Source organism: Cololabis saira, chromosome 1 (genome assembly GCF_033807715.1).
Source record: "Cololabis saira isolate AMF1-May2022 chromosome 1, fColSai1.1, whole genome shotgun sequence".
NCBI classification, from domain to species: domain Eukaryota; kingdom Metazoa; phylum Chordata; class Actinopteri; order Beloniformes; family Belonidae; genus Cololabis; species Cololabis saira.
The window spans coordinates 41,927,855-41,946,908 of NC_084587.1; the positions used below are offsets into that span (position 1 = coordinate 41,927,855).

At 46.3% G+C, this 19,054-nt stretch overlaps 1 protein-coding gene across 1 annotated transcript; it reads left to right on the top strand.

The window, feature by feature from the left end:
• The first annotated feature begins 1,019 nt into the window (after nt 1-1,019).
• On the top strand, nt 1,020-18,723 carry LOC133446107 (E3 ubiquitin-protein ligase TRIM21-like). Its single transcript, XM_061723902.1, has 3 exons — nt 1,020-1,043; nt 1,120-1,272; nt 16,874-18,723. The coding sequence occupies exon 3, from the start codon at nt 16,883-16,885 to the stop codon at nt 18,527-18,529; it is 1,647 nt and encodes a 548-aa protein (XP_061579886.1). The 5' UTR covers nt 1,020-1,043; nt 1,120-1,272; nt 16,874-16,882; the 3' UTR covers nt 18,530-18,723.
• Nucleotides 18,724-19,054: the final 331 nt, after the last annotated feature.

The following is a 19,054-nucleotide window of genomic DNA, read 5'->3' on the forward strand; positions in this document are numbered from 1 at the left end:
GAGACCCGGGAACGGATAAGCGGTGGACGATGGATGGATGGATAGAGACCTGGAATGGTTGCTGTTTGTGTCTGATGCCTCTGTGTTGTGTGGGAATGAAGGACAGAGATTCAGATCCGTTCAACAGTTTTACTGTCAAGACAAATACAAATACAGTGAGCTCCGTGTGTGGGTCGGTGACACAACAATAGACACTAAGAGAAAGCAAAAGGCCTTATCTCAAACTTCCCATCAACCATAGGGTCATTCATAGGGTGTACGTTACTGTACATGCAAATGCTAATTTAAACTAGTCACGGTTAGCAGTGACAGAAACAAGGAAAAAGTAATATATTGAAAGTCTGTGACACGAAGCAACACTCTACACAAATATCTCGATTTCATCCACCCCTGATTCATAAGACAAATGGACCTCAAAACATTAGTTTTTTTGCAAACATTACAGACGAACTTTCCCTCATCTTACCTCCTGTAATAGCCGGAACAGCAATGACGGAAGTACCCATGTGTGGGCGGGAAAGAAGAATCAACTCAGAGAGCAACAAAATTGGGATGTTTTGGTGGATCAATATAACCTTTTTTTGTATTAACCAAACTGCTACATGAACACAAGTTCTTCTGCCTGACCTGCAGAGCTGCAGCCTGACTGTGAGCTGCACATGTCAACTAACATTTTCAGTCATTTTACATGAAACACCAACCAAAGTCTGATAACAGAGACAGAAAAAACTACACAAGAATGCTTTCACTTCAATTCAGCTGGACTAAAATATTGTTTATTTATACTTCTATTGGACTTTTAACCACAACATGATGGTGAATATTGATTGAAAATACAACTATACCCCACATACCAGCATTCTGTTTGAAAATACAGAGGTACAGTTTTTATTGACCAAACAGTCCAGCTCTGCTCTGGACATAAAACAATCTACAGTTGATTCAACGCCAGAACACATGTGACGGACCAAGAAAAAAAACAAGTTTACAGCTAACAACAACAGAATCTCTGAGCAAAGGTCCTGGTTAACAACAGTGTAAAGGTGAATGTTTGAACAACTAGCTGCAGCCGAAGCTTCCCTCCGTCATATTCATCACATCAACTCTCCTGTACATCAGAGAAAGGAACCAGAGCAGAGGGAGGAAGGAGGAAGGTTCAAGTGTGACGGAGCAGAAATCCAGTCCAGATGAGTCCTGTTCATCGCTGAAAGAAGATTCCAAGCGAGTCCATCGGGGTTTCCTCCACAACACAGCAGAGTCTTCGAAACACTGGTGAGTCCAGCTCATCGCATTTCCTGCTTCAAAAGCCTCCACCAACTTGACTCTTCAACAAAACCCAACAGCGCATCTGTTACACAACTGGACACAAAGAAAAATTTTAACTTAATATGATCGTTTTACATCCCTCTGATGTTTATTTGACTTATATTTAAACTTCCATCTGAACCAGAAGTGAACTGAAAGAAGTTAAAGGTTATTTAGATTCTGTGTAATCAGACTTTTACCAGGTAATCAGGGTGGAACTTGGAGCAACCTTTTATTATTGAAACAAATGAGCTCTGAAAGGGTCAAAGATAGTCTCTGCTGCTGATCTTTAACTAATCAACATTTATTACAGTTACATCCGTCTAACAGATCAACATTTATAACAGTTACATCCGTCTAACAGCTGCACTCAGAGTCCCTCTGATAAGATCAGTGACGTCAAACCTTAAAACAGGTGGACTGATGTGGAGGAAACAAAAATACCACGTAGAGATTCTTACTTTGACTCTTATTTCTTTGCAGAATCTATGAACCCAACATATGTCATGTTACTTCCTGGTAAAACTTTTTTTTTTCTACTTTTTAGACCTGCAACCCGCTTATAAAGATGAGTTGGGGCAGTAAATATTTTACCATTTTGTGATGTTTTTATTCCTTCTCACAACTCGTGAAAAAAATACTTTCTATCATTTATTTTATTTTTTTTGTCTGCACACATATTAATGATTGATACCATGCCGGTAAAAACCAAAGGCATATATATTTGCATTATTACTATATTTAATATATATACATATATATATATATATATATATATATATATATATATATATATATATATATATATATATATATATATATATATATATATACAGCGTTGGGTGTAACGCGTTACAAAGTAACGCATTACTGTAACGAGATTACATTTGCCAGTAACGCAGTAATGTAACGCGTTACAGTTGTAATTTGGGTAATCCCGTTATAGTTACTCTAAGACAAAAAAAATTACGTTACTTTAGTTACTTTAAGCTTTTCAGCTACATGTAGAACGGGAGAACAGAAAAGAAAATCAAACTTGCCTTTCATGCGTCTTCACGCGTTGCGCAACACTTGTCTGACTGAAGACTGATTTATGGTCCCGCGTTGAATCGACGCAGAGGCTACGGCGTAGGGTACGCGGCGACGCACACCGTACGGTATGCGTCGCCGCGTACCCTACGCCGTAAGTTCTGCGTTGGTGTAACGCAGAACCATAAATCAGCCTTTAACGTGATCTTACGGGATTTTACGTGATTTTCCGGGACTTTTGGTGCTGATCTGGGCACTGCAGTAATAAGGTTCCAACTACAGGACTGTCTCAGTTAGAATTAGAATATTGTGATAAAGTTCTTTATTTTCTGTAATGCAATTAAAAAAACAAAAATGTCATACATTCTGGATTGATTACAAATCAACTGAAATATTGCAAGCCTTTTATTATTTTAATATTGCTGATTATGGTTTACAGTTTAAGATTAAGATTCCCAGAATATTCAAATTTTTTGAGATAGGATATTTGAGTTTTCTTAAACTGTAAGCCATGATCAGCAATATTAAAATAATAAAAGGCTTGTAATATTTCAGTTGATTTGTAATGAATCCAGAATATATGACATTTTTGTTTTTGTAATTGCATTACAGAAAATAAAGAACTTTATCACAATATTCTAATTTTCTGAGACAGTCCTGTAAATGTTGTTCTGGTGCAGCTCAGGTGATATTGCGGAGTAATCCAAAAGTAATGTAACTAGTAATGTAACTAGTTACTTTCAGCAACCAGGAACTAAGTAGTGTAAGGGATTACTTTTTTTAAAGTAACTAGTAATATGTAATGGATTACTTTTTTTGAGTAACTACCCCAACACTGTATATATATATATATATACGCATACATACGCATACACATACATAAATATACACATACAAACCCAGTGATTTTTTTTTTTTTTTTTGTGGGGGGGGGGGGGGATGGTGACATCCACTGCCAATCCAGGAAGCAGGAACACACGGAGGTACACGTCAAGCACTGGAAATCTGCAGAAGCCACAAACAAAACACAAAACCGACACGGAGCCGACCAAAACACGAGCAGCAATGGACCCAAATCTCGAGATCTGATCCAAGTCTGAGCTAAGCTACCGCGATTAAGTAACCCCAGAACACCCGGTCCGGGCCAGACACGTGGCCAGGAGGCCCTCACCCTCCAGGCCAACGACCCCCACCCGGTGAGGGGCCAGCCTGCCCGGAGAGACAGAGCCGCCCCGGCCGCCGACGCGGGCAGGTGCACCCGCCCCCACGAAAGTGGCCCTCCAGGACCAGAGGGGCGCCCCGCCGCGGAGGCAGCGGGGGGGACCGGAGACAGGCCCGGAGAGAGGGAACCCCCCAACAGGGCGACACCCACAATATAATATACTAACCATAATAATAATGATAACAATAATAATGATAATAATATAATAATAATATTAATAGCCATCTTTGTATGTAATAATATCAATAAATTATTAATTTTGTTGTCCTGCCAATGGAGGCCCAAATCCTCCATGGCAGGACCCTTTCATACCGCATTCTTACCGACAAAGACGCACAATCACGCACCGTTTCCCCCTCCCCGGGGGGGTCCAGCACCGCCAGAAGGCACCCCAGGCTGCGCGGCGAGCCCCTCCAGGCCCGGGCATCGTGACCCACCCATCCCAGGCCGGCGAGGGAACGCGAGTGATGTGGGACCCCCTCCCGACCCTGGTGTTGAGTGCATGTGATTAATGCCATAAAAACATGGAGGGGGAGGACAGGGTATCAAACTGACAATGACCCCCGACCTCCAGAACTAAGTGTCCTTGTTAAATGTATTTATTAAATGTTGAATGTGCAGTGTCTACAGTGTTATTAAAACCGTGAGGCGGGGAGTGCCGGGCCACGCGGGACAATGCCCCCCACGCCCCGGACCCCCCGGCCCTGCCTATGTGCGTATGAATCATGTAAGGGGGGGAAGGAGGGGGAGCGGAGGCCGAAGCCAGGAGGCAGGACCAGCGGAGCCGGCCCTGGAAGGACGCCCACGCTCCCCCACCGGCCATCCAGTTGACGGAGGGCGGCCCTCCGAGCCGGGCCAGGGCCCTACCGTACCTCCACGGGCGCCCCCGGCGCCGCCGGAGCCCCCAGGCGGAGGGGGAAATGGTCCAGCATTCCTCCATTCATACTGACAACATAAGACATAGACACCTGAGAATGGTTCCACCCCGCCGCTGCGCCCGCCCGCGCACCCCCCGGCGAGGAGGCCCAATCCCCGGACCCGGCCCCACCCCCCCCCCGGGGCCACCCCGGTAGACACCCCAAAGGTCACGGAGTCCCCACAGACGCAGGGGCACGCGGCCCCCGCCCAGCGATGGAGGACCAAGGCAGCAATGCCCCCCCAGCGCAGACAGCCACCCCCCACCCAGGCAGGGCCGGGCCCTTCGAGTGGGACCCCAGCCCCCCCAGGAAAACCGGAGACGCCCTAGTCACAGCCCCCCGCCCGAGCCCCCCCAGCCAACCCCCCCCCCCACTGCCATGAGGTAACCCCCCCCATAGGCCCCCAAGGCCCCCACCGGCCAGGGACAGGGCCCCATGGCCCCACCCACGGCCCCCCAGGGGCCACCAGAGGCCCGCGCCCCAGCCCCCCCAAGCCGACCCCCAACCCCAAGGGCTACGAGATCACCCCCCCCGCAGAGCCTACGGCGTAGGGTACGCGGCGACACGCACCGTACGTTGCGCGTCGCCACGTACCCTACGCCGTAGGTCTGCGTTGATTTAACGCAGAACCATAATTCAGGCTTTACTGTGTGGAAGGTGTTTGGTCGTTACAGCCGCGATCCAAGCGAGCGGACGACTCTTTCACTCTTTTACTTTGTTATATCAGATACTTGGCCTGCGTGGTTCTGCCTCCGAGCAGGAAACCGCTGAAAAGTTAAACCATTAGCGATCTTTTCCCCACGTCTGTTGTGTGGAGCTGCAACGCAGCAACGGGTTACCAGCTTCTGCTGAGCCCTGCGCTCCAAGCCCCGCCCATTTTCGTCTCGACTGCGAATCGGGAAGGAGGGGGAAGTGACGTATGCCGTAAAGCAGTCAAAGTCGTAAAGATTTGTAGTTTTTTAGTGTGGCAGGGTTCCTACCATGCTCCTCAAAGTTACATAGTGCCAGTGAAGGCGATACAGACTCCCTCAGACCATGACAGAGGTTTCATTAAACCTGTTGGAAGTTGATGTACCATCACAATGACTCTGGAAATATGATATTAAGGTGGAAAAGTTACATAGTGTCGCTTTAACAAACTTGGCAATAAACCCTTTTCTGATTCTAATTCATAGCACATACCTTTTGTCTTGAATGCCTCCTTGTCAATCAGCTTAGTCAGCCCTCCATAACAACTGTTCAGCTTTATTTTATTACTTCAACCTAACTGAATGTTGAACTTGTTGCAGTGGCATTCACAATAATAAATAAATAAACAACTGACAAATGGATATCAGAAGAGATTTTATTGTACAAATGAATAAGCAAAATATAAAACAGTACATTTTTGACATCACACAATTAAGGCACTATTATTACAAGGACCTGATACATTGAGACACTCAATTGTGTCTTTTTCTTCCTCATCAACCTTTCGCCATCCCCCTCATATCTTCACCTGTCACTCATCAATGTCACTATCAGGGAAGCTTTCATCATAACAGTGACTCTCCTCTCGGTCTATGGAAAAATTCCCACATTCAAGGCACTTGTATAAATCTGTGCAAACCAACCCTGCACCCTTACAGGAACATCTGTCCTTTTCACATTTTTCTTTTTTACAAGAACAGTGGACGACCTGCAACACGCTATCAGGGGCAGGATTCTTCGTCATCCATGTTACAGTTAATTCACCATTCTCAATGTCTCAACAAAAACAAGCTCACTGATGTTGCGCTTGGCTGGGGCGTGGAATACAAGGTGTGGGAAGTCACGTTTTAACCTCCTCTTCAACCGATCCTGCCTACAACATAGAGATACATAGGAAGTAATTTGTGTAAAAGATTCTCATGCCCAAAGTTGTAGACATGAAAATAAATGCAACCGCATTGATATGTGTGGGGTAACCTATGGTCCTTTTAACCTATTTACGCCTGATGCAGCGCCTGATGCAGCGCCTGATGCAGCGCCTGATGCAGCGCCTGATGCAGCGCCTGATGCAGCGCCTGATGCAGCGCCTGATGCAGGCCATGGAAAAACGAATAAACTGGTCAAGGAGGCGACCCAGTCCTCCCCCCTCCCGCACACACAAGGAGGACTGGGTCGCCTCCTTGACTGTCTTCACCAGTCTTTTTGTTTTTCTATTTGTATGGCGTCCATTTTAAGGTAGGCATCAATGGGTTAAAAAAGAAACAAATGTTATCGAAGCCAATAGAAAAGCCAAAAACATTGGTGAAGACAGTCAGATGGGAGAGGCCTGGGTCACAGTACTTTTTTTGCCCAGTCTTTATCCTTCTTCCTTTAGAAACCATTTTAGGGATAATGGCCACCTAGGTATTTGAATATTTAATGGTGAGTAACTCACTCTTTTTCTTCAGGAGTTGTAGTTGAGGTCTGTCGTAGAAACCTGGTGTAGTTCCTGTAGCAGGAGGCATGGAGGCAGGAGGCAGGAGGCGTCCGTCTGTAGGTAGTCCATCGCGTTTGAGTGAAATCTTGAATAGTTTCACCTTTCACAGCCTTCAGGTGCATGTAGCAAGATTTCTTCGACTTTTTGAGCCTTTTAACAGGACTCAATTCGTCATTTTCGCCCGTTTCTTCACCATTTTCTGAAGAGCTCTCAGACGTGGTACTAGACTCAACCGTGGGAGACGCCATCTTTGTTTACAATGGGAGTCAACGTGATTTGTCCAGCATGATCACATGACCGGGTCGAAGCACTAACTTGGCTAATCCGCCACAAAAAATAGTTATGATATTAAAACATCAACTGTGATAAGAATTCCTCGATAGTTTACTTCGACAAACTACCAAATGTTTACTGTAGATAGTGTTTCTTGAAAAAGTGAAAAGTGTGTAAAAGCAGGACATATTAAAAAAATTAGACTTCCATAGACTTCTCACATTATAGCGGACGGCCTATTAGTGCCGATTGGGCCGAGTGTTTGAAAGTTTGAACGATGTCTCTACGATAAAGTTTGGCCGAGCAATAAGCGTCCGGATTTTCGCCTTTTTTTTGTGCTTTTTAGCATCTAGCGTTGCCACGGTAACACTTTTGACTGAGAAAAGTAATGCCCATCGAGGCACGATGGGGACGCATCCAACGATGTATGCCAGGCTTGGGTGCACATTCCGGTTCAGGCTACGTTAACGGATAGGTTTTTTTTTCACCATGGTAAAAAACCCCATCCGAATGAATGGGGCCATTTGGCATGGATTTTGACAAAAAATGTCCTCAAATCACAGCTTCATGAAATTTGAAGATGTTTAAGTCCACTGCATGCCGAATCGGGAAACATTTGTACGATGTCTCTACGATAACCTGTTGCCTAGCAACAAGCGTCCAAAGTCAAACGGAAAAGAAAAAAAAAAAGAAAGGTCAATATCGCAAAAACTGTAATAATTGGCAAAATGAGGTTATATGGTGCGTTAGTGCACATCGGGCCGAGTGATTGAAAGTTTGAACGATGTCTCTACGATAAAGTTCGGCCGAGCAATAAGCGTCCGAATTTTCGCCTTTTTTTTTTGCTTTTTGGCAACTAGCGTTGCCACGGTAACCCCTATTACTGAGAAAAGTAATGCCCATCGAGGCACGATGGAGACGCATCCAATGATGTATGGCATGTATGGGTGCATGTTGCGGTTCGGGCCGTATTAACGGACGAAAAAAAGTGCGGAATAATAAGAACTAGAAAATTTCTGGAAATTTTGATATGGGCATGCCCTACCGCCCATTCGAGCCCTCTCGCTGCTCTGGTTTGGGGCTGCAGTGTTTGTGTTCGGGGCGGTTTTATGTCAGTTTGAGGTGTTTACGGTTGTATTTCATTCATTCCTGTGCTCCCAATAGCTATTAATGGGGCGCGCTTTTTGCCGTCTAGCGTCCCCACGGTAACGCTTTTGACTGAGAAAAGCAATGCCCATCGAGGCACGATGGAGACGCATCCAACGATGTATGCCATGCATGGGTGCACGTTCCGGTTCAGGGTACGTTAACGGATAGGTTTTTATTCCACCATGGTTTAAAAAAACCCATCCGAATGAATGGGGCCATTTGGCATGGATTTTACATTAAACTTTCCTTAAATCACAGCTTCATGAAATTTTAATACGTTGAAGGTCACAGCGTGCCGAGTCAGGGAACATTTGTATGATGTCTCTACGATAATCTGTTGCCTAGCAACAAGCGTCCAAAGTCAAACGGAAATTAAAAAAAAAATGAAAGGTCAATATCACAAAAACTTAAAAAAATGGCATAATGAGGTTCTAGGCTCCGTTAGTGCCAATCGGGCCGAGTGTTTGAAAGTTTGAACTATGTCTCTACGATAAAGTCCGGCCGAGCAATAAGCGTCTGAATTTTCGCCTTTTTTTTGGCTTTTTGGCATCTAGCGTTGCCACGGTAGCACTTTTGACTGAAAAAAGTAATGCCCATCGAGGCCACGATGGAGACGCATCCAACGATATATGCCATGCATGGGTGCACATTGCGGTCCGAGCAGTATTAACAGATTGTTTATTCACATGCTCTCCCATACAAATGCATAGGTTTTTGTTGCCATGGTAACAAGCCCCATAGGATAGAATGGGACAATTTGGCTTTAATATCTCAAAAGCTGTAAACGACAGCGTAATGAGACCTCAGTATGTTGTAGTCCACATCAACCTGAGTCTTTTAACGTTGGAACAAAGTCTCTGCGATACCGCGTTGCCGCGCAACAAGCATCCGAAGTTCCGTTAGCATCAAAATGAACAATGTGGAATATCTCAAAAACCGTAATAGCAAGCATGACGAGACTAAAATATGTTGCAGTACAAAGCGTCCCGGGTTTGTCAATGTTGTAATGATGTCTGTACGATAAACCGTTGCCTAGCAACAAGCGTCCAAAATAAAATAGATTTTTTTTTTAAATTGAAAGTTAAATATCGCAAAAACCGTAATAAGTAGCATGATGAAGTTTTATGGTCCTTTAGTGACTATCGGGCCGAGTGTTTGAAAGTTTGAACGATGTCTCTACGATAAAGTTCGGCCGAGCAATAAGCGTGGGAATTTTCGCCTTTTTTTTTGCTTTTTGGCAACTAGCGTTGCCATGGTAACCCCTATTACGGAGAAAAGTAATGCCCATCGAATCACGATGGAGACGCATCCAACGATGTATGCCATGCATGGGTGCACGTTGCGGTTCGGGCCGTATTAACGGACGAAAAAAAGTGCGGAATAAGAATAATAATAATAATAATAATAATAATAAAAACTAGAAAATTTCTGGAAATTTTGATATGGGCATGCCCTACTGCCCATTCGACCCCTCTTGCTGCTTTGGTTTGGGGCTGTAGTGGTTGTGTTCGGGGTGGTTCTATGTCAGTTTGAGGTGTTTTTAGGCTTGTATTTCATTCATTCCTGTGCTCCCAATAGTTATTAATGGGGCGCGCTTTTTGGCGTCTAGCGTTGCCACGGTAACGCTTTTCACTGAGAATAGTAATCCCCATCGAGGCAAGATGGAGACGCATCTAACGATGTATGCCTTGTATGGGTGCATGTTCCAGTTCAGGCTACGTTAACGGATACGTTTTTTTTTTCACCGTGGTACAAAACCCCATCCGAATGAATGGGGCCATTTGGCCTGGATTTTGACATAAAATTTCCTTAAATCCCAGCTTCATGAAATTTGGGTATGTTGAAGTCCACAGCGTGCCGAGTCGGGAAACATTTGTACGATGTCTCTACGATAATCTGTTGCCTAGCAACAAGCGTCCAAATTCAAACAGAAATGTAAAAAAAAAATGAAAGGTCAATATCGCAAAAACTGTAATAATTAGCATAATGAGCTTGTACGGTCAGTTAGTGCCAATCGGGCTGAGTGTTTGAAAGTTTGAACAATTTCTCTACGATAATGTTCAGCCGAGCAATAAGCGTCTGAATTTTCGCCTTTTTTTCTGCTTTATGGCATCTAGCGTTGCCACGGTAACACTTTTGACTGAGAAAAGTAATGCCCATCGAGGCACGATGGAGACGCATCCAACGATGTATGCCATGCATGGGTGCACATTCCGGTTCGGGCAGCATTAACAGATTGTTTATTCACATGGTCCCCCATACAAATGCATTGGTTTTTGTTGCCATGGTAACAAGCCCCATAGGATAGAATGGGACAATTTGGCTTTAATATCTCAAAAGCTGTAAACGACAGCGTAATGAGACCTCAGTATGTTGTAGTCCACATGAAGCTGAGTCTTTTAACGTTGGAACCAAGTCTCTGCGATACCGTGTTGCCGCGCAACAAGCATCCGAAGTTCCGTTAGCATCAAAATGAACAATGTGGAATATCTCAAAAACCGTAATAGCAAGCATGACGAGACTAAAATATGTTGCAGTACAAAGCGTCCCGGGTTGGTCAATGTTGTAATGATGTCTGTACGATAAACCGTTGCCTAGCAACAAGCGTCCAAAATAAAAGTGATTTTTTTTTTAGATTGAAAGTTAAATATCGCAAAAACCGTAATAACTAGCATGATGAAGCTGTATGGTCCTTTAAAGACTATCGGGCCGAGTGTTTCAAAGTTTGAACGATGTCTCTACGATAAAGTTCGGCCGAGTAATAAGCGCGGGAATTTTCGCCTTTTTTTTTGCTTTTTGGCAACTAGCGTTGCCACGGTAACCCCTATTACGGAGAAAAGTAATGCCCATCGAGGCAATATGGAGACGCATCCAACGATGTATGTGATGCATGGGTGCACGTTGCGGTTCGGGCCGCATTAACGGACGAAAAAAAGTGCGGAATAAGAATAATAATAATAATAAGAAAAGGGAAACCTTTCTAGATACTAATTTAACGCCTTCATTTTTCAGGTTTTCTCGGCCGTGTTTCATTTTTTGGGGATTTTTTTTTTCCACAACAGAGCGGGGTCATGCTTTACACCCGCTGGTGTGACGTGGGACCTTTGCGACTTTAGCATGTTAGCGAAACGCTAGCAACATTGCCTTTTGGGCCATTCTGGACGATTGCAATATGGTCATGCCACTACTTGGCATGCCCATAATAATAAGAAAAGGGAAACCTTTCTAGATACTAATTTAACGCCTTCATTTTTCAGGTTTTCTCGGCCGTGTTTCATTTTTTGGGGATTTTTATTTTCCACAACAGAGCGGGGTCATGCTTTACACCCGCTGGTGCGCAGTGGGACCTTTGCGACTTTAGCATGTTAGCGAAACGCTAGCAACATTGCTTTTTGGGCCATTCTGGACGATTGCAATATGGTCATGCCACTACTTGGCATGCCCATAATAAGAAAAGGGAAACCTTTTCTGGGTACTAATTTACGCCTTCATTTTCATGTTTTTCCTCATTTTTTCGGCCGTGTTTTACTTTTTGGGGATTTTTTTTTTCCACATCAGTGCGGGGTCATGCTGTACACCCGCTGGTGCGCAGTGGGACTTTTGCGACTTTAGCATGCTAGCAGCATTGCCCTTTGGGCCATTCTGGACGATTGCAATATGGTCATGCCACTACTTGGCATGCCCATAATAAGAAAAGGGAAACCTTTTCTAGATACTAATATATCGCCTTCATTTTCATGTTTTTCCTCATTTTTTCGGGCGTGTTTTATTTTTTGGGGATTTTTTTTTTCCACATCCGAGCGGGGTCATGCTGTACACCCGCTGGTGTGACGTGGGACTTTTGCGACTTTAGCTTGTTAGCAGCATTGCACTTTGGGCCATTCTGGACGATTGCAATATGGTCATGCCATTACTTGGCATGCCCATAATAAGAAAAGGGAAACCTTTTCTGGGTACTAATTTACGCCTTCATTTTCATGTTTTTCCTCATTTTTTCGGCCGTGTTTTACTTTTTGGGGATTTTTTTTTTCCACATCAGTGCGGGGTCATGCTGTACACCCGCTGGTGCGCAGTGGGACTTTTGCGACTTTAGCATGCTAGCAGCATTGCCCTTTGGGCCATTCTGGACGATTGCAATATGGTCATGCCACTACTTGGCATGCCCATAATAAGAAAAGGGAAACCTTTTCTGTATACCATTATATAGCCTTCATTTTCATGTTTTTTTCCTCATTTTTTCGGGGGTGTTTTATTTTTTGGGGATTTTTTTTTTCCACATCAGAGCGGGGTCATGCTGTACACCCGCTGGTGTGACGTGGGACTTTTGCGACTTTAGCTTGTTAGCATAATGCTAGCAACATTGCCCTTTGGGCCATTCTGGACGATTGCAATATGGTCATGCCATTACTTGGCATGCCCATAATAATAGAGGATTATAATGACCAAATTTTAAATGAAAAGCTGCATATTCTATTTATTTTCATATTTTTAAGCACTCAAGCACCTTTTTAAGTTAAGTTAAAATTTAGTTTTAGTTAAGTTGAGTTAGGACGTTTTTAAACTGTATCATTATTTGCTTTTCTGAGCCAGAGGCAACGAAAAATGTGTTACATGTGTCCTGAAAATGACAAATAAAAACTATCGTATCGTATCGTACTAGCCTGCCAGTCAGTATTGTTTTCTGCATTTTTTTAGGGCCCGAGCACTGAGTGCGAAGGCCCTATTGTATCTGTAGGATTTTTTTTTTCTCGTTTTTTATTTTTCCGACGAAATTAGGGCTTTTTTGCCCCCCTAAACGTGCCCCAAAAGTCACTAACTTTTGCATGCAAGCCAGGCCTGGCGAAAAATTTTATATTTAATGGTTTGCATTAATGGGCGAGGCCTAATGGCTCAACAGCGCCCCCTAGAAAACTTTGTGCCTCAAGCCCCACAATACGGTTTGACGTACATGCACGGAAATCGGTACACATCTGTATCATGTGGCAACTTAAAGAAAAGTCTCTTGGCGCCAAGGCCCGAAACTGAACAGGAAGTCGGCCATTTTGAATTAATCGTGTAATTTTGGCGCAATTTATGCCATTCCTTCGGCCGTTAATGCGGCCCGAACCGTAACGTGAACCCAGGTTTGTTATAAATCAAAACGTGCGTCTCGATCCTGCGACGATGGGCATTACTTTTCTCAGTCAAAAGTGTTACCGTGGCGACGATAGACGCCAAAAAGCGCGCCCTCCCTTTATCTGATTGGTCCATATTTGATCGTCCCTATTTTGCCATAACTTTTGAATGGATTGACATAAAGAGTCATGGGTGGTGTCATCTGACTCGGTTTTGAGTACTTCACCTTCATTGGCATGAATTAGCCCCGCCCCTTCTTCTGATTGGTCGATATTTGATAGATCCTATTTTCTTCCATAACTTTTGAATGGTTTGACATAAAGACTCGTGGGTGGTGTCATCGGAAATGGTTTTGAGACCTTGACCATAATTGGTGCAAATTAGCCCCGCCCCTGATTGGTCGATATCTGACTTTTGAATGGTTTGATATAGAGAGTCGTGGGTGGTGTCATCCGCTAAATGTCCAGGCCTCAAGACATCTACATACAAGTCATACAAGCGCTTCCACTGCAGCACGTCTGAACGTGCACAAGGGTGTGAGGGCCCGTTCATCGCTGCTTGCAGCTTTAATTCTTTATATTTTTCCTGTTTGTGGATCATATATTTTTCATTGCTGCTTCCTGGATTTAAATACTGTCAGACAAGCAGGGAATGGACTTGATAATTTCTCTTAGTTTGGACTTTTAGTTTAAATAAAGCAAGGGATTAGTGATTGTGGGGATGATTTGCTACATTTCAAATTTGCACGTCACGAATTGAACTGTGTGGTGTCTTTTTTAGGGTGTGTTCTGTGCCATCTGATTATTTGTTACCTGTAGGAATGTTAATTATCTTATTCAAATTACTTCCTCTTACTTTAGATTAGTATTATTATAGTATAGTATATTATAGTGATCTCGTAGCCCTTGGGGTTGGGGGTCGGCTTGGGGGGTCTGGGGCGCGGGCCTCCGGTGGCCCCTGGGGGGCGGTGGGGGGGGCCGCGGGGCCCTGTCCCTGGCCGGTGGGGGCCTTGGGGGCCTGTGGGGGGGGTTGCCTCATGGCGATGGGGGGGGTGGCTGGGGGGGCTCGGGCGGGGGGCTGTGGCTTGGGCGTCTCCGGGTCTCCCGGGGGGGGCTGGGCCGTGGACGGGGGGGTCCCACTCGGAGGGCCCGGCCCTGCCTGGGTGGGGGGTGGCTGTCTGCGCTGGGGGGGCATTGCTGCCTTGGTCCTCCGTTGCTGGGCAGGGGCCGAGTGCCCCTGCGGATGTGGGGACTCCGTGACCCTTGGGGTGTCCGCCGGGGTGGCCTCGGGGGGGGGTGGGGCCGGGTCCGGGGATCGGGCCTCCCCTGACCGGGGGGTGCACGGGCGGGCACGGCGGCGGGGTGGAGCCATTCCCAGGTGTCTATGTCTTATGTTGTCAGTATGAATGGGAGGATGTTGGACTGTTTCCCCCTCCGTCTGGGGGCTCCGGCGGCGCCGGTGGCGCCCGTGGAGGTACGGTGGGGCCCTGGCCCGGCTCGGAGGGCCGGCCCCCGTCCACTGGATGGCCGGTGGGGGGACGCGGGTGTCTTATCAGGGCCGGCTTTGCTGGTCCTGCTTCCTGGCTTCGGCCTCCGCTCCCCCTCCTTCCCCCCCTACAGGATTCATACGTACATAGGCGAAGGGCGGGGGGTCCGGGTCGTGGGGGGCATTGTCCCGCGTGGCCCGGCACTCCCCGCTTCACGGTTTTAACAGCAAAATAGACACTGCACATTCAACACTTAATAAATACATTTGACAAGGACACGTAGTTCGGGAGGGGGGGGGGTCGGTGTCAAATCGATACTTGGCCCTCCCCCCTCCCTGTTTTTATGGCATTAATCACATACACTCAACACCAGGGGCGGGAGGGGGTCCCACATCACCCGCGCTCCCTCACCGGCCTGGGATAGGTGGGTCGGGATTCCCGGGCCTGGCGGGGCTCGCCGTGCAGCCTGGGGCGCCTTCTGGCGGTGCTGGACTCCTCCGGGGAGGGGGAAACGGTGCGTGATTGTGTGTCTGTGTCAGTGAGAATGCGGTATGGAAGGGTCCTGCCATGGAGGATTCGGGCCTCCATTGGCAGGACAACAAAACTTAATAATTTATCATTATTATATTATACAAAGATGGTTATTATTATTATTATTAGTAGTAGTATTATTAGTAGTATTATTATTATGTATAGTATATCATATTATTATTAGTATAGATATTGGATAGGTGAATGGATGAATGAATGGGATGCCTGGGTCTGGGGCCCTCCGTTGTCGGGCCTGCACGGGTGTCGCCTTGTTGGGGGGTTCCCTCTCTCCGGGCCCGTCTCCGGTCCCCCCCGCTGCCTCTGCGGCGGGGCGCCCCTCTGGTCTTGGAGGGCCACTTTCGTGGGGGACGGGTGCGCCTGCCCGCGTCGGCGGCCGGGGCGGCTCTGTCTCTCCGGGCGGGCTGGCCCCCTGCCGGGTGAGGGTCGTTGGCCTGAAGGGTGAGGGCCTCCCGGGTGGCCGGGGATCGCCTGGGTCGCGGTCCGCCGCCGCGGGATCCCTGGCTGCTTCTTCCCGCGCCGTGGGGGCCCCGCCCCCACGGCCATCATCCATCCATCCGCCGGGGGGGGGGGGGGTGCCTCGCAGGCGGTGGGTTGCCTCCCTCCTACTTCTCCCCTCTGTGGGGTTGCCGGTGGCCTGGGTTCCGGGCTCTTCCGTGTCGGCCTCTGGTCTCGCGGGTGGCGGGGTTGCTCCCCCCCCTCCCCCACTATAGATACACTTCAGGTGGAGCTTTGTCTGGTTTATTACACACACACACACACACACACACACACACACACACACACACACACACACACACACACACACACACACACACACACACACACACATATAGTCACTTAGTCACATGCATATACACACACACACACACACGCATGATCATATACATACACACACACACACATAGACATACACACTGGCTTGTTCACCTGCATGCTGGCTCTCTAGTTTTTGGGTTTAGGTAGCGGTAGCGATAGCTTAGCTCAGACTGCGACGATCAGATCTCAAGATTTAGGTTGATTGCTGTTGTTGTTTTGGTTGGCTCCGTGCCGGTTTCGTGCTTTGTTTGTGGTTTTTTGTTGCAGATTTCCAGTGCTTGACGTGTGTCTCCGTGTGTTCCTGCTTCCTGGATTGGCAGTGGATGTCGTCACCCCCCCCCCCCCCCCCCCCCCCCCAAAAAAAAAAAAAAAAATAAGATTAGTATTATTAATTATTCTTGGTTAGTCTTCTAAGGCCCCTCTTTTGCGTTAATGGTAACTCAGTTCTTTAAAAAGACATTTATAGGGCTGATTGTTAATCCATGGCTTCAGTTAACCTGTCTGCTTATGTTGAAGGTTAGATGTATGAAACATGGAATAAAATAAATCCCTATTGTTTCCAGAGAACCACCATGTCTGCTGGCAGCAACCTGAGATCTGCAGATCAGTTCCTGTGCTCCATCTGTCTGGATGTGTTCACTGATCCAGTCACCACACCATGTGGACACAACTTCTGTAAAACCTGCATCACTCATCACTGGGATGATAATGTTCTCTTCAAGTGTCCCATATGTAAGGAGATGTTCAACACCAGACCTCAGCTGAATATTAATGTCTTCATCAGAGAGATGGTTTCTGAGTTCAGACGTGAAGCTCAACAGAAATCCAGCAGCAGCAGCTCAGAGCAACAAGCTGCCAAACCAGGAGAAGTTCCCTGTGACGTCTGCACTGGAACCAGACTGAAGGCCCTGAAGTCCTGCCTGGTGTGTCTGCTGTCCTACTGTGAGACTCACCTGGAGCCTCATCTGACAGTTTCACGTCTGAATAGACATCAGCTGGTGGAGCCTGTGGAGAACCTGGAGGACAGGATTTGTACAAAGCACGATAAACCTCTGGAGCTGTTCTGTAAGACCGACCAGACATGTGTCTGCATGCTCTGCTCTGTTTTAGACCACAAGACTCATGAGTTTGTTCCTCTGAGAGAAGAATATGAAGGAAAGAAGGCAGAGCTGGAGAAGACAGAGGCTGAGACTCAGCAGATGATCCAGAAGAGACGACTCAAGATTCAGGAGATCAAGGAGTCACAAAAGATCAGTAACGATGCTGCAGACAGAGAGAAATTGGAAGGTTTTCTGATCTTAACTTCTCTGAAGAAGTCTGTTGAGAGAAGCCTGAAGAAGTTCATAAAGGAGATCGAAGACAAACAGAAAACTACAGAGAAACAGGCTGAAGACTTCATCAAAGATCTGGAACAGGAAATCTGTGAGCTGAAGAAGAGGAGCTCTGAGGTGGAGCAGCTCTCACGCTCTGAAGATCACCTCCACCTCCTCCAAAGATTCCCATCCCTGGAAGATGCTCCACCCACCAAGAACTGGACAGAGGTCAGAGTCCATCCACCTTCATATGAGGGGACTGTGGTGAGAGCTGTGGACCAGCTGGACAAGAACCTCAGAGAAAAGATGAAGAAGGTGCTCACTAAAGCCGAGCTGAGGAGGATCCAGCAGTGTGAAGTTGATGTGACTCTTGATCCTGACACAGCACATCGTAAACTCATCCTGTCTGATGATGGAAAACAAGTTCACTGTGGTTATATGAGGAAGAATCTTCCAGATAATCCAGAGAGATTCGCTAAATATGTTGGTGTTTTAGGAAAACAGAGTTTCTCCTCAGACAGATTTTACTTTGAGGTTCAGGTTAAAGGAAAGACCAGATGGGATGTAGGAGTGGCCAGAGACTCGGTCAACAGGAAGGGAACAATCACAATTGATACATGGAATGGTTACTGGGCTGTATGTCTGAGAAATGGAAATGAGTATGAAGCTTATAATGATCCTCCAGTCCGTCTCCATCTCAGTTCTCCTCCTGAGAAGGTTGGGGTGTTTGTGGATTATGAGGAAGGTCTGGTCTCCTTCTATGATGTTGATGCTGCAGAACTAATGTACTCCTTTACTGGCTTCTATTTTGCTGACAAACTCTACCCATACTTCTGTCCTGGCCTTAATTACAGTGGAAGAAACTCTGCTCCTCTGATGATCTGTCCTGTCAATCAAACTGTCTGATCTTTGATATAATGAATCTTCATCAAAACTGAATGTTCATGTGAAATGATGAAGTGTTAGAGCTGTCTGCAAGTATCAATGAGAGGCTGACATCTGGCAAACATCCTGTAAAACACGTCAACATGACACGTTTGAATCATACGATATGTGATGATTGACCGAGTAATAAAGTTTTTCCTGAATAAAGCAGTATTCTGTGAACTGTGATTGTCTCTGATGTTTGCTGTCTTTAACATGCTGAATTCTGCATGAGAGTAGACGTTATCCAAAGAGGGAGAGGAGACCACCTCAGTATCTCAGAGACTATTGGAAGTAAAATGTGATGACCATGCTCTAACCAGTATTGATTATTGTTATAGAGTCATGTGTGGTGTACCCCAAACACTGAAAGAGGCTTTGAGCTCACCAGAGTCAGAAAAATGGACTAAGGCTATGCAGGAGGAGATTAATTCTTGGACAGAAAACAAGACCTTTGACCTAACAACATTGCATGCAGTGGGGGGCAGATGGGTTTACACAGTCAAA